Genomic DNA, 24,806 nt, shown 5'->3' on the forward strand with positions numbered 1-24,806 from the left:
AGCCTCTGGGAGGAGCTTTGGTGTTGCTTCCTGATTAGGCTATAGGGCAGCGGTGGGGCGGGCGGGAGCTGCGGTGGGGCGGGAGCTGAGGGGTGGGCCGCACAGCTGAGGCGGAGGCGCTTGCACGCTTGCTCGCTTGCACGCACGGAGACCTGCAGCCCAGAGCTGCTGTCCTCCCACAATGTGGTTCTTCGCTCTGCTCCTGGGCTCCCTCGCCACTTTCACAGCTTGGGGTGAGTCCTTGTGAAATGCAAATAGCGGAGGGAGGAGGGCACATTTGGAAATCCGTGTCTGGTGCGAGGTGGGGGAGCTGCGTGCTGGGCAAACCTGTGACAGGTGCGGTTCGGAAACAGCGTGATGGGAGTGCCATCCCGAGTCTGCAGGAGACCCAGGGGCGAGGACCCGTGGAGACCGACCGCCGTTGCGCACGCGGCAGACGCACGGACCACGGCTAACCTCACGCCTGCGGCGAGGACCTGCAGGAGCTTGTTTATTTCCCCTGCTTTTTGGTCCAGATGTGGCCAAATCGTGGAGAGCGGCGTAGCAGCATGTTAACATCGACTCCGAGGGCGACTCCGAGGGGCGTGTCCTTAGGCAGGGCGCCTCCTTCTCTAAAATGGGTGACAATGGTCCACCTCCCTGGGGTGGGGCGCTCTCCTGAGGATGAAATGGGTTGTTTCTTTGGGGATGGAGGAAGTGCCACGGAAGAATCCTTAAATAAAGGGGTTGTTTTAAAGTGTCCTGTTTTAATAGGAACTGCTGGGAGGGCCAGCAGATCAGGAGCCACTTCACTGAGAAAATAGGTTGTTACTCCCAGTTTCCAAGAGGAGGGAGGGGCCCCACCACCACGATGGCCGCAAGGTGAAGCGGCGGGTATACCGGTCCTGAGATGGAGGGAGGAGGGAGGGAATGGGGGCAAGAGTCTTGATGGTGGTTGCAGGTCAGGGCAAGCTATGCAAATAGCCCATTTCAGTGGCGGTTGGCAAGTTGGCAGCGATCTGGCCCTGGAGTGATGAGGGCAGGGAGATAGTGGCTGGGGCGTGAGAGCCCGAGAGAGAAGCTGTTGAGGGATGGGGGGCAGGGGTACAGACTCTGACATGCCAGAAGGGCAATTGGGTGACTATCTCTAGGAACTGGTTCACTCTAAGGGGGGCAGGGGCAGTCCCTCCAGAGTCAGCCATACCTGGGATGTCAGTCGATGTATCAGAACAGAAAATGAAAGACATGGTGAGGATTTGTCCTATGGGATCGCTTCGCTTTCCTGGGTCTGGAGCTAAAACACAACAGAGGCCAAGATATTGTGTTCCGTTTGATTGAAAACTCTGTCTAAATCAGGCGTCCTCAAACTAAGACCCGCAGGCCACATGCGGCCCGCCGAGGACATTTATCCGGCCCGCCGGGTGCCGCTGCCTGTCCTGCTTAGCAGCCGACTCGTCCCGGGCCCGCAGTGCGCATAGGAATTTGTTCATAGTTTTTTTTTTTTAAACTATAGTCCGGCCCTCCAACGGTCAGAGGGACAGTGAACTGGCCCCCTGTTTAAAAAGTTTGAGGACCCCTGGTCTAAATAGTCAGTTGAGCCCCATTGGAGCGGCTCGGTCGGTTGAGTGTCGCCCTGTGCACGGCAAGGTTGCAGGCTTGTTACCCAGTCAGGACACATACCTGGGTTGTGGGTTCAATCCCAGGTCAGGGCGTGCACAGGAGGCAACCGACTGATGTTTCTCACATGGATGTTTCCCTTCTTTCCCCCCTCCCTTCCTTTCTCCAAACATGTTCTCAGGTGAGGATTAAAAACATTGAATCAATGGTCAGTTGAACCAGGACCTTGTTCCTAAGACTGCTGGATGCTGACCAGTAGTCCTGAGGGCCTCATCAAGCATGTCAAACTGGCGGCCCACCGGTCACGAGTTTGACATGCTTGGGCTACGTGATTAAGCAAGGGAGAGGGAAGGTGAGTAAGTCAAAGTGCTGGGTAAGGCCAGTTAGAATCAAAGGAAAAAAATAAATAAATAAAGGCCAGCCCTAGCCGGTTTGGCTCAGTGGATAGAGCGTTGGCCTGTGGATGGAAGGATCCTGGGTTCCATTCTGGTCAGGGCACATGCCCAGGTTGCGGGCTCGATCCCCAGTGAGGGGCGTGCAGGAGGCAGCCGATCAAAGATTCTCTCTCATCATTGATGTTTCTCTCTCCCTTCCTCTCTGAAATCAACAAAAAATATATTAAAAACCAATAAAGGCCAGATTGAAGAAAATAAAGTTTCTGCATGGTTATACTCTCTCTGGCTCCTGGACCCACAGTGCCGTGGCCCTCAGTGCCCTGACAGCCCAGGCCCCATCTGGACTTTAGTTTCTTTCTGGCGGCATGCACTCGGAGAGGCCTGGGACTGAGTGCAAGGGCAGAGTAAGAAGGGGGCCAAGTTGGGAGTGGAGCATTTCCTAACTGCTCCTGGCAAGGCCATCCCGTTTCCCTCTTTAGAAAGCCCGTTCTTGGCTGCCTCCACTTCCTCCTTGTTGCCATCTGTAAAATGGGCAGACTACTGCCCACCTGGCAAGGCTCTGGGGAAGAGTCAATGGCCGGAGTGCCCATCTGATACACAGGAAAGGCTCACCATGTAATGTGGCCTATAACATACGTGGCAACTGCTGCTGTTACCATTTCCACGTAGGTCTCCCAACCCAACCACCCACTTTGCACCCTGGCCAACGGGGCTACTGGGCGCTTCATGTCTCTTGAAGGTTATCATTGACTTCATAAAGGCCAGGCTTTTACCAAGTCTGGTTTCTTCTCAGCCGCCACTCTCCTCCCCCTCTTTGAAGCACTCGGCATGCGTGGCACCCTTTCTCCCGTGGCCACCATGCTGCTCACCTCCACCCTGCCCCACCACGGTGCCCGCCTCCCGCCACTCGGATGGTCCTCAGTCTCGGCCGCAGCTTCCCCTGTGCTTTCTCTGCTGCTTTTCCTCTTCTCTCTCCCCCCGGCCTCCTCAGTGACGTCACACAGATCCGTGGTTTGCACCTTCACCTTCAGGGAGATGATTCCACTCGGCCCGCTCACGTGTCTCCTCCGGTCTTGAAGGGCCCACTTCCTGTGGTGTCTTCTCACCCAGTATTTCATTGACATCTCCCCTGCACCTGTCTGAAACGGAACTTGGCATCCGGAGCCAGCTCTTTCATCTTCTTTCCCTTCTGTGTTCCCCCCAAGCCCTTCTGCAACTTCCTTATAGACATCACTGTATTTATTCATAAAAATCCTTGTACTCATACAAAGGAATCTATGCTCAGTGCAGAAAACTTGGAGAACGCATAGAAAAACCATCACCTGCAATGACACCCCTCCTTGACAGCTTGATGCACACGCCTCCAGGGAAGTCCGTCTCCATGCTCATTGGAATCATTAGCAGCCACAACAAAGGAGAACACCCTCAACGGCCTGTTAATATGGGATTGGCTATGAATGGCCAGAGACGGGGGTGCTGTTGTGTAACATGCCTTTGCGTAACGGTGTCTCCAGTGTCACTGGGGGGTTTTCTAAGTCCAGATCTGATTTACTCTTTCTTTATTGTTGTTGTTCTGGCCGCACACTTTGAGGGAGATGTTGGCCTTTTGTCAGGGCCCCCAGGGGAGCCGTTGGAGGCTGAGAGGCCAGGAATCGTTTCCGAAGGGGAGCCTTGAACACACGGCGGCTGCAGGGATGGGCAAGAGGAGATGGGAGGGTGGGCCCGTCCTGTCTGCTGGGAGGGTGGGCCCGTCCTGTCTGCAAGTTCAGAATGGTCCGTGGCAGGTCAAACCGGGACTGATGCAGAGGCTGCAGGGGGAGAATTCAGCCCAGTGAGAAAGGGCTCTGTCCCCACTCGGTGACCCTGCGCAGAGCCACCAGAACCTCGTCAAGCTGACCATGCCGCTCCTTCGTTCTCCAGAACTATTCACAGCTGCTCTGCTCATGTACCCACTACGTAAAGCCCAGACCCCTAGCCTGGCACCCGAGGCCCTGGCAGACATGAAGCTTCTCATTCCAGGACATTTTTCCACTCCCCTTAGATGGCTCAGGCCCAATGAGTCATTCTCTCTTCCTCAGGCAGGTGTTGCCTTGTGGTGTCTCTCCCCCCACCCCCCCCCTCCGCCCCGTTCCATCTCCCCTTGTTCAGTCTTCCCACAGGTCCTAGCACCAAGGTCACAGCTCCATGATGCCACCAATCAGAAGGCCTTGCTCCCTCTCTGTCTCCTGTAACACCTAACGGATACCTCTCTCATCACACCCACCCTTTCCTTCTTCCTTCCCAGCAGTAGGGTCCAGTATGTGAGTGGCTCATTCCCCCTGCAAGGTTCAGGCTTCTAAGAAGAGGGGCTGCCTGTTGCTCCCCCTTTTCACCCTGCAACTCAGCACCAGCACCTCAATGGAAAATTGTTTCCAGAGGCTCCTGAGCATGGAAACCATATGTCTTGTCCGCGCCCAGCAGCTCTCCTTGCATTGATGTTTTACTTGATGCTGGGATTCCTCCAATTCCCACGGGCTCCTTAGGACCCTATGAGTTAGGAAGGCCGGTTCACCTCCTCTCTTTCTGACGTCAGAAGAAATGGAGGCTTAAGAGTTGCGGGGACTCTTTCAGGGTCACCTGGGGCAAGACCCACCTGGAGTCCACTTCCCACCTTTCCCCGCGGGTGTGTCCTCATTTCCTCTCCACGCCCACAGGGCACCCACCTTCGCCCCCTGTGGTGGACACCGCGCAGGGCCAGGTTCTGGGGAAGTATGTCAGCCTGGAAGGATTCGCACAGCCCGTGGCCGTTTTCCTGGGAGTCCCCTTTGCCAAGCCGCCGCTCGGACCCCTGAGGTTTGCTCCTCCGCAGCCTGCAGAGCCATGGACCTTCGTGAAGAACACCACCTCCTACCCTCCTATGTAAGTGTTGGCATCTTTTAGTGGAATGTTTGCCTCAAAGGGATGCGGGAAAGCGCCAAGGCACGCCTCTGAGTGCCTTCTCCACTGTTCCGGATCCTTAAGAAACGGTAGATCCTTAAAAACATTCCAGCCCAGCTGGCGTGGCTCAGTGGTTGAGCATCAACCTATGAACCAGGAGGTCACAGTTTGATTCCCGGTCAGGACATATGCCCAAGTTGTGGGCTCGATCCCCAGTGTGCAGCGTGCAGGAGACAGCTGATCAATGATTCTCTCTCATCCTTGATGTTTCTATCTCTTGCTCCCTCTTCCCTCCTCTCTGAAATCAATAAAAATCTACCTAATAAAAGAGTAACATGCTAACTGACTGTACCTTCGCAATGCCCACCAGCCAATCAGGAGTGAGTATGCAAGTTAACCCAACAAAGATGGCGGGTTAATTTGCATACACAGGCACCGAGCGGCTGGGGGCGGGGTGGGACGCTTACACAGGTGCCAAGCGGTGTGGGAAGGCAGAAAGACGGCTCAGGCCAGAGGGAAGGCGCTGCCGGCAGCCAGGGGAAGGAAGGCCCATTCTTGCACGAATCTTCGTGCATCGGGCCTCTATATTTATAAACAACAACAAAAAATTCCAGAGCTCCCACAGCATGCTAGAGCCCTTTATCCATCAAGTATTTATTGAGCACCTACTGTGTGACAGGCATGTTCTATGTTCCTGGGCTCCATTAGTGAAGGAAACAGATATTCCTACCTTCATGGAGCTTGTGTTCCAGCTGGGAGAGATAGATGATAAACAACATGCAAATTAATACATACATTATGTAATATGTTAGAACTAGAGGCCTGGTGCACGAAAATTTGTGCACTGGGGAAAGGGGGTCCCTCAGCCCAGCCTGCCCCCTCTCACAGTCCGGGAGCCCTTAGAGGTTGTCCTACTGATAGGGAGCGGGCCTAAGCCACAGTCTGGCCTCCCTCTGTGGGAGGCGACAGGGCCCATCAGGGGAAGGCGCCGGCCCCATCATCCCACTGCTGCTGCTGCCACTGCTGGCCTCCGGCCCTCCTTGGCCCTTGCAGCCGCTGTGGCTTTGTTCAGAAGGATGGCCGGAAGACGGCCGGTCTAATTAGCATATTACCCTTTTATTAGTATAGATAGGATACTAAGTGCTTTGGAAGAAAGTTTTTTAAAAAAATTAAGCAGCTGATAGGGATCAGAGGTACTGACTCTATATATTCTCCTGCCTTGGACTTTGCTATATTTGGAGGGTAGGGTGAGCCAGGAAGTGTGTGGGTGCGAGTGCTTTGGGGTGTGGACCTGGCAAGTTCTCAGTTCCCAGGTGTTTCTAGTTACCTGGTCACAAGGAGTAATTAATGCCTGACTCACTGCGAGGGCTCACGGCTGCTTACAATCTGTTATTACGGCAAGCAGCAGCGCTTGCCTGGGATGGATGGGTTGGTGATAGAGATAGATTTTTAGCATGTCAGGGCTGCAAGGCTCTTCCAGAAACCACTCCCCTCACTCAGACCTGGCAGATGGGGGCCCAGAGCAGGGAAGGGGTTCGCTCAAGGTCACCAGGGGCTGCGGAAGTTCTCCTGATGTTGCCCTACAAACAGTTCGCCCCTGACCTGTCACGGGCCCCACACGTCTGCTGCCATTTGAGTGAGTGGGAGTCTCCTGTGGACTCGACCCCCTGGGTTACCTGGTGGAGGCGCACGGCCCCCTGCACCCTCCGTGGGAGCCCAGCACAGAGCCGGGCTGCGTCCAGGGCGTGCAGGACGACCCTCTCCCAGGCGGGCAGTAGCTAGGCAGCCTCCTGTCCTTGACCCGGTGCATCTGAAATTGCCAGGACGAGGAGAGGAGCCAGGCCTTCCCGCTGTACATGGTCCTGGGAGGCTTTTGTGAGCCCCAGGGCCGCCGCCCAGGCCCGCCCCTCGCATAGCTTCCTACCCACTCAACGTCTTCTCTCCGGTCAGAGCAGCTCTGCACAGCCATGGAGCTCCCGGGCCACGGCTCTGTGCACGGCTCCGGCTGAACCTGAGTAGATCTCTCTCCCCTCCTCCCCCCCAAGGTGCTCCCAAGATGCCGTGTCAAGCCAGGTGCTCTCGGAGCTCTTTACCAACCGAAAGGAGAACATTCCTCTCAAGTTCTCCGAAGACTGCCTTTACCTAAACCTCTACACTCCCGCCGACTTGAAGAGGAAGAGCAAGCTGCCGGTAAGGTGTGCGTTCCACGTTGGAGGGATCTCCTGGTGTGGCCTGGGGAGGAGGAAGGCAGCGTCGGGGGGAGTGTCCCAGCCACGGCTATTTCAGGGGCCCCGGGCTTCCTTTGCTCTCCCCGGCCAGGCCGCGTGACCCCAGGAAACACAGGTTTTCCATCCCTCAGTTTCCCGCCCCCCACCCCATAGTCCTGGTGCCTCCGGGGGACTTGGCTGTATATCTGTAACCTACAGTCAGTTCTTCCCACGTTCTCTCATGCGAACAGAGGGACAGGCGTGACGGCTGCTAGTTGCAAGGTTAGGAATCTGGTTCCCAGAGAAGCTAAGGCATGCTTTCCAGTCAAGTTAGAGCTTGACGGAACCTCACCGAGAAGGCAACACCCCGACCCTCCCTTTCAGACAGAGAAGCCGGGGAAGGCGAGGCCACCCATTCGGGTTGGCAGGACCAGGGCAAGGGTTTTCTGAGAAAAATCGAGCCAATGGGTGGTCTTTGTCAGCCGCAAAGATCCTGCTCTGACCGGTGTCCCAGGGTGGCACAGAGGTGTGGAGGCAGAGCCGGGGGCAGTCCAGGAAGCAGTGTCCTTTGCCTTTGTCTTTGCCTACATATCTGAGACGTTCTTGAGCTAATTTCCCTTCCTAATTGTCTTTGGCTGGGGCGATGTCCCCGTGAGTCAACATGTCCTCAATATCCAGAGGCCCAGAGACGGGCAGCTAGAAGGTGGGGTGGGTCTGCTGGGGGCAGTCCCTGGAGAGCAGAGGGAGGGGTGTGAGGAAGAGATACCATTGGGGGCATGGATGCTTCTTGAGGTAGACATTCACACACGAGAGGAATTTAATTCACCGCACAAGAGGTGACTCATGACGCTGAAATTCAAGGGCTGCCCAGGCAGAGTGCGCTGAGCGGGGTGAGGGGCCCAGGCATGAGGATGATGGGAGTGTTTGGGAGAAGATGACCCCCTTGGCCTTGGCCGTTCCGTGATGCTGTTCTCAGCATGAAGAGCCTTGGGAGCAGGCAGCACTGGGGCTGGAGAGACAGGCAGGGGCAGCCAGGTGCACGGGTGGGGGTGGCCTGGCCCCAGCTGGGGGAGTGGGGAGGAGAGTGATTGCCTGCCCCACCTTTGCTGGGGGCTGATGAGCTTCAGAGAACAGCCTCCTCGAGTCCTGACCAACAGACAACCCTTCGAGGTCCTTCCCAGCTCTGCTTCCTACCTGTCACCTGTGTGGCTGCTTCCTCCCTGTCCAGGTGATGGTGTGGATCCACGGAGGTGGTCTGGTGGTGGGCGGGGCGTCAACCTATGACGGGCTGGCCCTCTCTGCCCATGAAAACGTGGTGGTGGTGACCATTCAGTACCGCCTGGGCATCTGGGGATTCTTCAGGTAAGATATTGGACTCCTCACTGCACATTGGCCCTGGAAGTGAGGGTGGTAGGACCCAGCTCTGGTCATGTCATGTCAGTTCCCTAGGAAAGCATCCAAATCCCTTCATAAGTGGCCTCCACACACTGTCTCATTTCCCAACCACACTGGTCCACTTGCTTCTGAGCTTTTGCGTGTGCTGTTCCCCCTGCCTGGAATGCCTGTTCTGCTTGACCCACTCCTATTCATCCCATAAGGCCCAACTCAAGCGTGCCCTCCTCTGAAATGTTCACCTCCTTCTTACCTGTGCTGCCACAGCACACTGCACACCTCTGCGATGACAGCAGCACAGCAGTTAGAGCGGCAGGTTCAGCACCTCACCTCTCATGGGAAAGGAAGGAAGGGCAGACTTGGGCGGAGCTCCGTGAATGCTTATGGGTGATGGAACGTGTGGCTGGAGCTGGGAGGTGTCAGAGCATCTGTTCCAGAGGACAACCCTCCCAGGAGGAATGTCGGGGTCACTCGCCCCGTTTCCTTCCGCATTTGGCACATGCCCGAGTCAAGGCTAGAGTCTCCTTCATAGAGTCTCCATGGAGACGGGAACCAGGTTTCCTTAGGACAGAGTTAGGTTTTCTCAGTGCACCGGCCCCAGGACCTTAGACCCTGCGAAGGCTGATGGACAGGCTGGAGGTGGGGTGGACACTCACTGGAAAGACCTGTAGGGCTGGAGGAGGGTTAGAGGGGAGTCATGTCCCAGGATGCAATGCCTTCATTGAGACTCTTCCTCTCTTTCACCCCCCGGCCCGTTTCTCTGCTCCCCGTTACATTAAAACTGCTCCATCAGCTCTCCACGCCTTCTCTCCTTCCAGTCTCTCCTCTCCCCACAACAGTCAGGTTTCTACGCTGACCACGCCCCTGGACTGTTCTGGTGGAGGTCTCCAGTGACCCACCAGCTCTGGGCCCAACCTTGGCAGCAACCAACCACACATGACCCCTCACACCTCTTTGAGATGCTCCCTTCTCTTGGCTGCGTGCTCTACACTCACACTTTCGTTCGCTGGACCCCGGGGCCTTTGCACATGCTCTCTCTGTCACCTGGAATTCCTTCCTTTGGATATTTGCAAGGTCCTTGTGCTCATTCATTCAGATCTCTACTCCGATGCGGCTGCCTCAGACATCTGGTCTGAAATAAGGCCCCACTGTCCCACCCCTGCCTGCCTTTTCCCTGACCCTGTTTTATTTACCCCGAGAGCATTTTCGCTAACTGGTGTTATATTCTTATATGTACCTGTTTATTTGTTGACGATCTGTAGCGTGAACAGAGATTCACGTGTAGTTAGAGATTTTGCCTATTTTGCTTCGGGCTCTTAGAACAGTGTTGGGCACGTAGCAGATGCTCAGTAAGTCCAGGCCAGGCGAATGAATGGAGAGCTAAGCAAGCAATGCTGCAGGCACGGAAGGCAGTGGGCACCTCTGCATCTGGGCTGTGGAGGGCTCCCCTAGAGCCCCCAGCCCAAGCTATGGTCCTGGGAATCCTGCCATGATGTCTCTACCCCCCACTCCCAACTGTTCTCTTACCCCAGCACAGGGGATGAGCACAGCCCGGGGAACTGGGGCCACTTAGACCAGCTGGCCGCGCTGCGCTGGGTCCAGGAGAACATTGCCAGCTTTGGCGGGGACCCAGGCTCTGTGACCATCTTCGGAGAGTCAGCGGGAGGGGAAAGTGTCTCCGTTCTTGTAAGTGTTCCTGGCCCCGATGTGGCTGCGGATGGGATCCCTGGGAGACCGCGACCTTTGTTAACAAGACCTGGATTCAAGGCTGGCCCTACTCTGCACAGAAGCAGATGGTGGAAAGCTAATGGCCCAACCCTCCCCGGGAGCTCAGGGCTCAGCTGGCATCCTGGGGCCATAGTAATCTCCAGCCCCAGCCTGCAACATTCCTCCTAACTTGGTCGAGTTCCTAATCACTTCTCCTTTAGGACTCTTCTCACTCCTCTTGGGGAGCAGGGGTGGGTATAAATTATGAAAAAGAGGAGGCAACTGTGAGAGTTGGGCCGAGTGTCGCTGTGGGGCCTAAAGCCAGATCTACATACATGTCAGGAGGACTAAGAACTCACTAAGAACAGGCGGTCTTGTGGTTTGTCCACGCCCACCAAGGAGGACAGCAGTCTCTGTCAACACGGAAGGGAGCTGGGCTGGGGGAAGCAAGGGAGGGGGGAGGGGAATGGGAGGGTGGCGTAGGGGTGGGGATGGGACAGGGGACGCGGGACACAGACACGCCTGGGAGCCTGGTGTGGGAGATGGGGCCGGAGAGGACACGGAGAGAGTCAAAGACGGAGAACCGGATGAGAAGGCGCTGGGAGCTGCCAGAACCCCTCCAGCTGCCTCACAGCTGAGCAGAGGGTCAGCGCTGCTACCATATTTTAAAACATGTTTGCTTTTATAGTTAAATACTCAGAGGAAGCTTTTATATTTTGTGAAGTGGGGGGAAAGGAGAAGTACAGATAAGCCCAAAGAAGAAAAGGAAGTCACCTACAATGTTATTACCCAGGGATCGTCACCACGGCATGTTGACACTTATTTTTCTAGTCTTTTTTTTTATGACTCACCCTATCATCTATCTATCTATCTATCTATCTATCTATCTATCTATCTACCATCTATCTATCATTGATCTATGATTTTTTAAATAAACTTCTTTAACATTACAATCTAACATAAATATTTTCCTAACCATGAAGTACTCTCCCATAATTTTATTTTTATAGTATTCCATGGTAAGAATTAAAAAGTAGCTTACTGACTCAATGCCATCATGTTGGAGTCTTGGGTCCATTCCCACTCTCCCCATTATGAGCAGCACGGGCACCCCCAGACTTCATCATGTGCCTCCAGGATCACTTTCTTTAGGGTGGGTTCCTAGGAATGGAAATGTAGACTCAGAACTCTGTCTTGAAAGTGTTACCAGGAATTGCCAAACCGTCTTTCAGATACTTTGGATGGTTACAGTCAGCGCTTGCCACACACTTCCTGTTGTGCTCCTCGCTATGTCCCTGGCTCTTAGCAGCTGAAGTTTTCTTACAGAAACAGGGCGTCAGGGTCAGCCTGGGGAACAGGCCAGGCGAGGCCCGGTTATGTCCACTGAGCCCAGGGGAGTGGGCCAGGACAGACGTAGGGCAGCTCTTGAAGACCCCTCCCCGTGAGCCTCAGCTCCCTTCTCTCCGCTCCCCTCCCAGGTGTTATCGCCCCTGGCCAAGAATCTCTTCCACCGGGCCATCTCTGAGAGCGGTGTGTCCCTCATTGCTTCCCTGGTCAAGAAAGACAGCAAGGCCACAGCTCAGGTAGGTCTCACGCTGGGCAGCCCTTAGCCCCTTTGCTCTGAGCCCCTGGAGTCCTCAGGGGCCTCCGTTGCCATGGGATTCAGCTGGCATGCCAGCACCATCACTGTCCACGGACCACACTCCAGAGCAGGCGTCCTCAAACATCGGCCCGCGGGCCACATGTGGCCCACCAAGGACATTTATCCGGCCCGCCGGGTGCCACTGCCTGTCCTGCTTAGCAGCCGACTCATCCCGGGCCCGCAGTGGGCATAGGAATTTGTTCATAGTTTTTTTTTTAAACTATAGTCCGGCCCTCCAACGGTCTGAGGGACAGTGAACTGGCCCCCTGTTTAAAAAGTTTGAGGACCCCTGCTCCAGAGTGTGCCACGGTGGGCTGCCAGGCCGAGCGTGGGGAGTGGACTGTCATCACGTCTCATCTCTCTGAGGGCCTGAGTCCTGGGGACCCCGCCCCTTGCCACATATGGGCCTGGAGTGGTTTCTCCCTGAAGGACCTTGTGACTAGGGTGGATTCCTAGAGAATTTATTCGTGAATTCATTTGTTCCCTCAACGAATCATTTCTTTAAATATGCATATTTTTTATTGATTTCAGAGATGGAGAGAGAGAGAGATAGAGAGATAGAGATAGAGAGAGAGAGAGAGAGAGAGAGATGGAAACATCAATGATGAGAGAGAATCATTGATCAGCTACCTTCTGCAGGCCGCACACTGGGGATCAAGCCTGCATCCCAGGAATCAAACCGTGACCTCCTGGTTCATAGGTCAACGCTCAACCACTGAGCCACGCTGGCTGGGCAACAAATAATTTTGATACAGCCAGACACCTGGCAGCTTAGTGAGGCTTCCATTCTAACGGAGGAGACGGATTAATGACTCCATAATGACACAGTTATACAGTGTCAACCGTGGCAGGAGCAGGAAGGAGAGGTACTTCACATCATGACAGAATTCCAAAGGAGCACTTAGTCCGGGGTGTCGGGGGAGGGTCTCGGGAAAGGGTTCCTGAAGAAAGTGATCACTAAGGTGAGATCACCAGGATGAGCAGTCACCTGCGTGGGGAGACATGAATGTCCTAGGAAGCAGGAGCGACGTGTGCAAATGTCCTGTGGCAGGAGGAAGTGTTTGAATGAGAGAAAGGCTGATGAGGCCAGAGCAGAAAGAGCAGAGGGAACCTGGGGTGAGCTGAGGTTGGGGACATGGGCAGGGGCCCTGCTGCCCGGGACCCCGGGGAGGACTTTGTCTTTATCTGGAGACTGTTAGGGATCCAAGGAAGGGAGCGCAACAGGGGGGCGCTGCGGACGAGCGCCCACCGGGGTCGGGGATGGGAGCGTGTTAGTGGGGCTGTGAGAGTGGTTTCGTGGTTCGGCGGGGGCAGCCGCCAGGCTTAAAGGGGCTGGCTGGTAAAGAGGAGGGGCGGAAACGAAGACGGCGAGAATTTCGAGAAGGTTTTCCAGAACTCTTTGGTTGTAAACAACAGAAGTCCACTTGGCCAGGCTTAAGTCAGGAAAGGGGGAGTTTATTGAGAGGAAACAGGTGGCAGAGATGGGGCAGGCTTCTGCTGTCACACAGGAACTAGAAATTGGCAAACGACGGGAATTTAAGACCTTTCATTCTTCATAGCACTTTCCCCCGAGCCCCCTTAATGTACACTCTCCACGGCCCGCCAGGGAAGAGCCTGCTTTCTTCTCTCTGTTTCAACTTCTCTGGCCGCACTGTGCATGATCTGCTAGATAGAGGCCAAATGCTAGTAAGAGGATGAGCCGAGATTTGAAACCAGGCAGTGGGATTCTGGATGCTATGCCCTAAAGCCCACTCCAGGCTGCCCCTCTTCAGACATCCAGCTGTGAGATCCTTGGGCCCATCTTAACAGAGGTTGTGTAATTGGCATGACTGAGGCCCAGGACCCACACCTGCTGGTCCAGAGAAATGTCTGCCCCCCACCCCCCGCCCCACTGCCTCCCCCGCTGCCTTTAGAAGTTGAGGTTGGGATAGAACATCTACTGGTTGACAGGAGGGACACAGCTCTTGAATGCTGCTGTCCCCTGTGATTTCTGCAGCAAATCGCTACCTTTGCCGGCTGTAAAACCACCACCTCGGCCGTCATGGTGAACTGCCTGCGCCAGAAGTCGGAGGACGAGCTCCTGGAGACGTCGCTGAAGATGGTAGGTGCCTCCCTTCTCATGCCACACAGGTCCCCCGCCCTGTGAACTTGGCCCAGGCTTTACAGCTGCCCCCTTGTCCCAGAAACTCTGCCTGGGACAGGGTCTCCCCTCTCAGGAGTAATGGCACCCCTCAACCTAAATAGGGAATTTCTTTTCTTCTCTTTTATTATGAAATATCTGAAATGTTAGCAAAGTCAAAAACTAACATAATGATCAGTTGTGTAATAATCCTCCAGCTCGGTCAAGAATGGTGACACTCTTGTTTTCAGAGATATTTTTTGAAAGAAATTGGACACTATTTACTCCTAGAGGTAATTACCATCCTGAATTTGGGGAAGGGGGATATCAAGAACAAAGACTTCAGAATGGTTGTCAAAATGTTTCTTGGTTAATTTAGGAATGATCAGTTATAACCCAGTGGTGGCCCAATTTTCTAGATTTTCTGAGACCCTGCCTCAGTTGTGATCCTAGGCTAACCATCCATCCATTCCTCATCTTATTATCTATTTATTCTTCCACAAATATGTCCAATTTATCAGTATCCTTTTCTCATCCTATTATCAATCTATCCATAACTTTCATTTATCTATTATCAATTATTCATGCATCATCCAGCCACCATATAACTTTACTTCACCATTCATTCCTCTAAAATCAATGATCCATTTATCATGTATATACTAGTTATCACCCATTTATCCATTCAGTCATCTAATGCATCCATACTCCCTGTATTGACCAAATCTATCCATCCATCATTCCATCCATTCATCCATCAGTTCATCCATTCATCCGTCCATCCATCCATCCATCCATCCATCCATTTGCCAGTGTGGTGGGAGTACAGAGAACAGGATCATTTATTATAATCAGCAGGGATAACTCACAGAGAAGGTGACATTTGCGGATTGAAGGGTGGCTATGGCATGGGTCATTACAGGGAAGCTACAGTGGGACAGACACCCAGAGAATACAGCATCTAGGGCCAATGGGAACTCTTCCCTTTTTTGGGGGGAGGGGGTGAGTGTGAGCCCAAAAGTAACCCGAGTCCCTGGACTTGCTGTTTGGACCCTGTGGGCTTCCGGAGACATTCCTGGGCCCCCAGGGCAGGCCTCACATACGGAACTCCGCTCTGCGTCCATGGGTTGAACCCAGGGTGGCCTTAGGGCTTGGGTCCTGGTTTCTCAGACTCAAAAAAGGTGACCAGTGTTTGCAAAGAATTAAAACACAGCTGTTTTCTGATGCCTGGAAAGAGACACATTTATTCCACGTGGCACAAGAGGACCCAGCTTGTAAGGTGCTAATGGGAGGACTGGTAACTTGGGGAAAACTCAGAGAACCCATGTTACCCTTCTGAGATTTTCTAGGATCATGTGGCAGTCTTTCCATGTTTATCCACTCTCCCAGCACACACACACACACACACACACACACACACACACACACACACCATAAACACCTGGCCTGTAGAACTATCTACACTAATAAAAGAGAAACATGCTAATTGACCGTACCTTTGCGACGCCCACCAGCTAATCAGGAGTGAGTATGCAAATTAACCCAACAAAGATGGTGGATTAATTTGCATATGCAGGCACCAAGCGGCTGGGGGCGGGGCAGGACGCTTGCGTCATTGCCATGGTGGAAAGTCAGCTCCAGCCAGAGTGAAGGCGGTGCTGGCAGCCAGGGGAAGGAAGGTCCATTCTTGCATGAATTTTTGTGCATCGGGCCTCTAGTACAACCCATAATGAAGGGACCCTACTGTTTAGTTTCTACCTACTAGTCAGACCTGTTAGCTACAGTGTAGCGTGACAACCAGCACAACAGTGGCAAGCCTACACAGAGAGAAGCATGGGGTGGGGTGAGTATCAGTGAGGTTATATGAGTGAGGACTTTCAGATGCAAGATGGGAAAACTCTTTGCAAAGTGTCTTGAGCAGAAAAAGGAATGTGTTGTAACAGAATCTTTAGATGACTGAAAAGTTCAGGAGTAGATGGCTTTGGGCCTGGCTGGACCCAGACACACATGGATTCTTTAGACTCTGTCTCCATCCCTCAACGTTTACCTCTCAGCGTTGGTTTACTCCCAGGCAGGTTTGTCCCCTGGGGAGGTTCAAGGCCACAATAGCAATCTAGTCTAGACATATATCCGATCTGCTTAGAAACCCCCTTTCCCAATAATTCTAGCAAGAGTTTTGGGGTAAACTCTATTGGCCTGACATGGGCACCATGCCAATCCATGATCTAATCTCTGTGGTCAGGAGGATGGAGCAGGTCTTCTATAGATGTCTGGACTCATGGAATGAGGATGAGGGAGGCCCCTTTAAAAAACTGGGGCATTGTTGCCTGGGGAACAAGAAGGGGAAATGGATGGAGGGCAGGGCAGGCACACACAACAGACACCCTCTCCAGAGCTCCCCTCCCCCCCCCCACAGCTAGACCCTGAGCTCATGCCCAGGGGAGCCAAAGGCCTGCCCATTTCCTCTTGGCCAGTCAGGGTGGCACCAGGAGGGAGAAGCTGATACCTTTGGCAGGCAGCTGACAAAGACTGGCCTTTCCCCCAGGAAGCCGCCTCACCCACATCCTCTGCCTTTGTTTCCACAGAATTTTTTCAGTCTTGATTTACATGGAGACCCCCGAGAGGTAAGGACCTTTGGTTTCTGGATGACACGTTTCAAATCTGGACACCTTTAAGCTCCGGTTGAAGATGAATGAAAGACTTCTCCCTGCGGATGCATAGTCACTCCTTGTGTTAATATATGGCTGAGGCCCAGAGAGGGGCAGTGACTTTGCCTGGGGAGCACAGCCAGGAGGACCAGATGTCCGACCAGAACCTGTTCTATGACTCCCAGTCCAGTGCTCTTAGTCACTAACTCTGTGTCTCCTGGGTCCAGGCTATACCCGTTCTTTCTTTCTTTTTCTTTTTTTATAGTTTTTTAAAATATATATATTTTTATTGATTTCAAAGAGGAAGGGAGAGGGAGAGGGAGAGAGAGATAGAAGCATCAATGATGAGAGAGAATCATTGATCAGCTGCCTCCTGCATGCCCCACACTGGGGACTGAGCCTGCAACTCGGGCATGTGCCCTGACTGGGAATCGAACTGTGACCTCCTGGTTCATAGGTTGATGCTCAACCCCTGAGCCAGGCTGGCCAGGCTCTATACCCTTTCTTGTTTTTATTTCCTGCTCCCAAAAATGCCCCAGGGGGAGGAGGCTGCACTAGAAACTTCCGCCATGAGGAGAGGGAGGTAACTGCATCAGGGGTCTCAGGAGCCTTAATGGAGGAGCCCAGATCTCCTGCGAGGCTGCAGGGCAGATTAGCCACTATGTGCAGGGTCATCAGGAAGGGAGCCAGGAACCTCAGTCCTGAGGACATCGCCCTCCTCCCAGCCATGCAGGAAACTCCTACAGTGTCCTCCCCCTCTCCTTCCTCCTCTCCTTCCACCTTCCAGAGGGCCACCAGGCTCCGATGCCATTACCTCTGCAACATCTCCCAGTCCTGCCCCCTCTGCTTTCTCTCTGGGGGCAGTAGCACTTACCCTAGAAGGTGTCTTGAGGATTGGATGAAATGTATTCAGTCATTCAGCAAAGATTTCATTAGCACTGAGTACTATGTGCCAGGACCAGAGTTTTGAGCGGGGCGGGGGGGGCGGGGGGGCGGGGAGGGGGAAGAGAGGTGGGGGAAAATAGACCAGTGATACAGGCAAAGAAAGCAGACACAACCCCAGCCCTCTAGGAGTGAGGAGAGAGTACAGTAAACAAAGAAAATAATGAGTGTGTTTGATGATGGCTAGAGTTACGGAGAAAAAGAAACTGGGAACTGGGGATAGTTTGCTGGTGGTTTGAGTGTACATAGTGGGATTTGGGAGCCATGGCTCAGGGTTCACTAACTCGGAGTCCACAGTGACTTTACAGAGTGTGACCACCGTGAATAATGAGAATGGACTGTCATGGGAGAGATACATTATAGATATACATAAACTTCAAGCTGAAAGTTGGATATAAAAATACAAATATAAACATAATATCCTACCTAATAAAAGAGTAATATGCAAATTGACCATCACTCCAACACACAAGATGGCTGCCCCCATGTGGTCAAAGATGACTGCCCCCATGTGGACACAAGATGGCCACCACAAGATGGCCAGCAGGGGAGGGCAGTTGGGAGGGACCAGGCCTGCAAGGGAGGGCAGTTAGGGGTGACCAGGCCGGCAGAGGAGGCAAGTTGGGGGCGACTGGGCCTGCAGGGAAGGGTAGTTGGGGGGACCCAGGCCTGCAGGGGAGGGCAGTTGGGGGCAATCAAGCCTGCAGGGGAGGGCAGTTAGGGGTGACCAGGCCGGCAGAGGAGGGAAGTTAGGGGCAACCAGGCCTGCAGGGAAGGGTAGTTGGAGGGACCCAGGCCTGCAGGGGAGGGCAGTTAGGGGTGACCAGGCCTGCAGGGGAGGGCAGTTAGGCATCAATCAGGCTGGCAGGGGAGTCGTTAGGGGTGATCAGGCTGGCAGGCAGAAGTGGTTAGGGGCAATCAGGAAGGCAGGCAGGTGAGCAGTTGGGAGCCAGTAGTCCTGGATTGTGAGAGGGATGTCCGACTGCCCATTTAGGCCCAATCCTACTGGGATCGGGCCTAAACGGGCAGTCGGACATCCCTCGAGGGGTCCCAGATTGGAGAGGTGCAGACTGGGCTGAGGAACACCCCTCCCCCATGCACGAATTTCGTGCACTGGGCCTCTAGTTTTTACATATTTCAATTTGAGGGAGATCCGCCCCACCCCATCACCTACCCACTGCTAATCCGCTGGGGCCACAGACTTAGCTGCTTTGTTAGGACCTGAGCTCTGTGCCACTGCCCACAGGCACACAGGTGTGTGGTGCTGGCCGTGCTCAGACGAGCTGAGAGAAGCACGTGGATGTGACTGGGGAGGGCAGCATGGACACTGTTATGTCCTCTTCCCAGAGCCAGCCCTTCCTGACCTCTGTGGTTGATGGAGTGCTGCTGCCGAAGATGCCGGAGGAGCTTCTGGCTGAAAAGCAGTTCAACTCCGTTCCGTACATCGTCGGAATCAACCAGCAAGAGTTCGGCTGGATTATTCCAACGGTGAGCCTGCGTGGCCGGGCTCTACACCCATGGACCTCTTAGACTCACCTCTGCGCCCATCCCACCAGCCTCCCATCTCTGGTCACAGGATCTCTTCCTTCTCCAGACCTCCCTCTGGGTCCAGGGCAGCTGTTCCCTCCGCACGAGATGACATTTCCATGGAAACCTTCTCTGGGATGGCCCAACTGACACCTGGGTGGTAAAGCTCTGGGCCCACCCCCCCTCCTCACAAACTCTGATTGTCTCCAGTCTAAGAACCTTGGAATGTCGGTGCTGGTAGAGAGAATTATGGTGCATATGGGGAAACTGAGGCCTGAGAAGGAGAGGAGTTCAGGAGTAAGGCCTGGGGCCCTGTAGCCTCTCCCCTTGGGCTCAGTGCTTCCCAGTTTCCCCATAAATCCCCAGGCATGCTCTTAGTCATCCAATTAGAAGGAGTCAAAGGAGCTTCCTTCTCTTGCGGTAAAATTGACTTCTAAATGTTAGGAAGGGCTTTCCCTTCTGTCAAAGATAAAGCCCGATACCAGTGGAAGTGGTAGGAACAGGTTTCATTCAGTTATATTACTGCAGCAGGGGTAAGATCCAGTGTGAACTCCACTCAAACCCTGGAGTGCAAGGCTGGAGCCATGTAAAGGCTGCCATGCAGCAGGATGGGGTGGCCATGAGACCAGGCCCCCTGGATTTGTGAAGTGGCACTTCTCTGGAGGAGAAGCACACCTCTCCTGTGTGTATGTCAGCAGGCAGGGGTGCCTGTTGAAGCGAGGTGCCCACTGAAGTTAGGGACCGGAAGAGAGAGCAGAGTTATCCCCTGCGTGTCTGCATTTCGGAGGGATGGCTCCCAGGTCCTTGAGTGACAGCGTGGGTAGATGTACAGCTCTAAGGGCAGAGACAGGCTTTGGCTGGAACAGACAGTGCCTTCTCCTGGCAGCACAGTGCCTTCTCAGGGGGCTGGGATCAGTCACCTAGGGGCCCAGCCTGCGCTGCTGGGAGCGGTGTTAGAGTTTGGTCAAGGCTCTTAGTGTGGAGGTTTGGATGGGATGGTTATGTGCAGAGCTGTTGTGCACTTCTCACTTGAGCCTGGTCTCAGAGGTTACGCCAAAGGACCGAAGCCATAATGACAGGATGGGGGCTTCCTCGGTCATCTTAGATGCCCGGGGTATTTGTGAGGTCTGTGTCGTCCCCCAGAGCTCTGTCCTTCAACACTAGCTTGCATTATATGGCAGAGGGCTGAGTCGGTGTCTCTTAACATTTGCTTCATCTTCTTTACTCTCCTTGAGTTTCTGGATGTAAGTCCCTCTTGTTCATTGATTTTGCCCAACTCATCAGAGACCTTGCCTGTCAAGACATGGCAAGCTGTCTCCCAGCCTGCGTGGGTTTGATTGTTTGGTCAGTTTGGTTCTTCCCGTTAGTTCCCAAACAAGTCACGACTGCCAACCCGTTGTTTTAACAGATGATGGGTTACCCGATCTCTGAAGGCAAGATGGACCAGGAGACGGCCACGTCACTCTTGTGGAAGTCCTATCCCATGACTGTAAGGGTCTAGGGAATTCCCGGGATGGGCTGAGACCCAAGGAGGGACAGGGGATTGCCCCAGGTCACTGAGCAATTAAATGGCAGAATGAAGACTGGGGCCAGAGGGTTTTCTTCCCATTTTTGGCCTTTCCCACATTGCTATTGGGGAAGGGAGGGTTTGCACAGGACTTGAGAGCATCACTGTAGACACTGTGCGGGGGGAAGGGAGGGTTTGCACAGCCTTGCTCACTGGCTGGAGAAGCCGTGTCACTCAACCAGGATGGTGGTCACTTTCACTCTTGGTCCATTTCAGAACATCCCTGAGGCACTGACTCCTGTGCTCATTGAGAAGTATTTAGGAGGGACCGATGACCCTGTCAAAAAGAAAGACCGGTTCTTGGAGTTGCTCGGAGATGTGGTATTTGGTGTCCCAGCTGTGACTGTGGCCCGTGGCCACAGAGGTGAGTCCCAGAGACTGGACAGGAAGGGACACCAACCGCACCCACTTCGCTGTCTGTCCTGCCCACCCCTCAGCATAGACATATCTGTGCAACCTGCTGAGGGTCAGGCCTCCGAGGCTGGTTCCATGTGGCCTGGGGTGGGGCACTGCCCTGTTTTGGTTTCTGCCAGAAGCGGACTCTGAGAAAAGGATCCAAATGCAACTAGTTTATTTGGAGGGGATCCCAGGAGCACCAGGAGAGGAGTGGAGAAGTGGCGTGGGAAGGAGAGGGAGCCAGGCTTGTTGCACGGTCAAGCACGTGTGCACCGTGGGCACCTGGAGACGGTGTTCTGGGGCCCAGCAGAAGACATGTCTCAGGGTCATCCTGAGCAACAAGGGAGCTAGGGTACTTAGCCCCCAACTGCATGAGTCGTTGGTTAAAAGCTGTTCCCAAGGGGTAGCTCATTCCCTAGGGCTCCGGCCTGCTGTACTTATGGGCAGAGTGGTCTCTGCTGGCTGAAGACCTCAGGCAAAGAGCTCCAGATGCTGGAGGTGAAGTTGGGCTGGCATGCCCAGAAGTAGGGATACGGTGAGGCACCGACAGCGTCTGCCACAGGGGCTCCTCACCTGGAGCGATGGGGTCTGTGGGACTAGACGGCTGATCTTGGAAGATGTGTCTTGGAAGATTCCCAAGGTCAGAGCTAGTGGAGCTGGGGGAGGAGTGAAACCAAGCATAGGATCAGGAGGGTTGCCTGAGACCAACCAAGCCCCAAGGGGTGAGCAGCGGCAGGTGTGGGGCAGGTGGTCTGGAGAATGTCCACGTCTGTGGTCAGCTCTCGTCCATCCCTGTGTGTGTTGGGTCTACCACGGGACCTTCCGGCACTGACCCAAGGCGGTGTGGGTAGGGTGTGAGGTCAGCGACGGGTGAGCTCACCTAGAGAGGAGGTGTTCCTTCTGGATCCTTCCTTTTCTAGGAGTCCCCCTTCCCCAAGTCTGCAGGCCAGGACCCTTTTCAGAATCTCAGTTCTCTGTTATGCTGACACCTCACTGTCCAACACCCTGCTGGTACTCACGTGGGCAGCTGCTGTTCATCTTGTTGTTGTCTTGTGCTCAGGACCCAGGTGTGCCACTAACTCCCTGAGTGCTCAGGGCCCCCGGAGGCCTTGACACCATCCAGGTGTGGAACGGGTAAAATGAACTGTGTGTCAATCCTGTCTTCTCAGATGCCGGCGCCCCCACCTACATGTATGAGTTTCGGTATCGCCCAAGCTTCTTGTCAGACACGAGGCCCAAGACGGTGATAGGGGACCACGGGGATGAGATCTTCTCAGTCTTCGGGGCTCCACTTTTAAAAGGTGATGGCCCTTGGAGGTAGGGGGTCTGGGGTCAAGGCTCAGTTTGGTGGCCTTGGGCAGGTTCCTTCTTTTCTCCGAGTCTTCATTTCCTGAATTCACCGTGACAGGTTGAACAACAAAGGTCCCCCTCTCTCTTGCTCTGACATGCACAATGGGCATCAGTAAGACAGGGCCTGCTCACGGGCTAGAATGTCACCAATCATGTCCCACTCACAAGAGTCTATCAGAATGTAAGAGTAAGGCTAGAATTGGTGTTAACCTTGAATCAGGGCTAACATACATCCCTCTGTACATCTACCCAACTATCTATCTATCTAATGCTCATATTTTTAAAAATATAATATATTTAGGAATATGATCTTTTAGAGACAACCTTTCTCTAAAAGATCATCTTCCTAAATGTCTTTAATACCTTAACTATCAGCATTGATGGACAACTTGAGTGTGACCCACCTCAGGGCTGTTTGGGACACACCAATGCCATATCCTGACTGGATGACTTCTTAGGGTCATTGCACCTCTGTTATTTTTCAGATCCAATGAACATGTGAGTGGGTGACTGAGATAGAGAACACACCCCAGAAGGACAATCCTGGGAGGTGGGGTGGCTGTAGCGGAAACCCTGGGCGTGGCATTGCAACTCTGAAGAGGGAGGGAGGGGTGCGGGCCGGCCAAGAACACCAAGGCCTCAGCTGATGCACTGACTGCAGCCCTTGGCCGAGTCCTCCATCAGTAACTCCCCAGCTTCAAGTGCGCACAGATGACCCAGGGTCGTCTTAAAATGCAGCTTTCATCTCCGTAGTTCTGGAGCCGGGGCTCAGATTCTGAATTTCCAACAAGCACTCAAGTGGCGTGGCTGCTGCTGGCCCACGACCACATAGCAAAGACTTTTCCTCTTCTTCCCTCCAGACGGCGCCTCAGAAGAGGAGATCAAACTCAGCAAGATGATGATGAGATTCTGGGCCAACTTCGCTCGGAATGGGTGAGCAGCCGGGAGCAGGGCTGGGGAGGGGCAGGGCGTATCTGTTGGGAGGGGTAGCTTCTGACACTGATGGTCAAACTCCTGCCCCTGAGACCTCTGACATGAGAGCTGTCAAAGGGACAGGCTTCCCAGGAGATGGGGCGGCCCCTGTCTCTGGAGGCGTCTGAGTCTTTTGGGAGAGATGAAGTTGGGGGATCCCTGCAAATCTCTGGGAGTTGTTGGGACCACACAGTAGCTTTGGGGCTTTTCTATTTGATTTTTTTTCTGTTCCCAGGAACCCCAACGGGGAGGGGCTGCCCCATTGGCCCGTGTATGACCAGCAGGAAGGGTACCTGCAGATTGGTGTCACCACCCAGGCAGCCCAGAAGCTGAAAGATAAGGAAGTGGCATTCTTCACCGAGCTCCTTGCCAAGGACACAGCCAGGAAGTCACCCCAAACAGAGCATATTGAGCTGTGAAGGAGAGGCCCATCCAGCCTCCAAGATCTGGGGGAACTTAGGGGTAATTCTACGGAAGGTGTTTATGGCCGAAAAGGTACCTTATTGCCTGGTGGGAGAGGGCAGAGACCACGGAGCGGGAGCTTCTACACCTGTAGCCTTAATTTTGGAAATAATGTTCTTTTGGTGACCAAGTCAGTGTCTGTGTCTTGGGTTGGAGACTACCCCATTCCCCTGGCGGATAGTTGGGGTAGTCACACTATCACTCATCAAGGGCTTCTCTTCTCTGCTCCATGGAGAAAGCCCTCAGGCAGAGAGTCACAGTCACAGGTGCCTGTAGAGAGCAGCCAGCAGAGTGTGTGGGGGGGGGACGGAGGGGGGGGGAGCGGGCAGTGAGCACAGAGGGGACATGAGCCAAGTATCGGCAGTGTCTCCTACCGAACTCAAGCTAGAAGAGCAGCAAGGTGGCCCCTTGACCCCCTCACATATGGACTCAGGGAGGCCCAGAGAGGGCAGGAAACTGGTTCCCAGTCACCCAGAAGGCATTGTCCCAACTTCTGGAGCCGAACTGAGGCCTCCTTCCCCTAAGAGGGGGCTCTTTCTACCGCATTGCCTGGCCATCCCCAGATTGACCCCCTCCGTGCGGGAAGGGCACTGTCCCTCTGCACCTGCCTGCAGCTGCTCTCCACGCTCCCCAAGCTCCAGGGGGTGAAACCAGCTTTTTCAAACATACATTGCTCCTCATTCCGGGAGCCGGAGAGGCCCGAGGCTTTGAGCAGAGGCATGGAGAGGGGATGCCCTTCGAGAACCCTCCATCTGGTGGTAGCCATCACACACAGCCCCCGGTGACAGATCCAGCCTGCCCACAGCCCACGTCTCCTCTCCATCTTCTGACAAGCCAGGAGCAGGGAGGTGGTTATTTTGTTAGCCCTTACCTGAGGATATTTTTCCATTGATTTTTTTTTTTTTTTTTTTTTTTTTTAGAGAGAATGGAAGGGAGAGGGGGAGAGAGAGAGAAACATTGATGTGAAA

The 24,806-nt window shown here is 54.0% G+C and overlaps 1 protein-coding gene across 1 annotated transcript; it reads left to right on the forward strand.

Moving 5' to 3' along the window:
- Nucleotides 1-70: 70 nt before the first annotated feature.
- CES1 (carboxylesterase 1) lies at nucleotides 71-23,968 on the forward strand. The gene is made up of 14 exons (XM_080643736.1): nucleotides 71-233; nucleotides 4,685-4,889; nucleotides 6,953-7,097; nucleotides 8,343-8,476; nucleotides 10,039-10,192; nucleotides 11,692-11,796; nucleotides 13,852-13,956; nucleotides 16,560-16,598; nucleotides 18,912-19,052; nucleotides 20,500-20,580; nucleotides 20,875-21,022; nucleotides 22,224-22,355; nucleotides 23,265-23,337; nucleotides 23,612-23,968. The coding sequence occupies exons 1-14, from the start codon at nucleotides 182-184 to the stop codon at nucleotides 23,793-23,795; spliced, it is 1,698 nt and encodes a 565-aa protein (XP_080499862.1). The 5' UTR covers nucleotides 71-181; the 3' UTR covers nucleotides 23,796-23,968.
- Nucleotides 23,969-24,806: the final 838 nt, after the last annotated feature.

The sequence above is a fragment of the Plecotus auritus genome (genome assembly GCF_963455305.1).
Source record: "Plecotus auritus genome assembly, chromosome: 10".
In the NCBI taxonomy this organism is placed as follows: Eukaryota; Metazoa; Chordata; class Mammalia; order Chiroptera; family Vespertilionidae; genus Plecotus; species Plecotus auritus.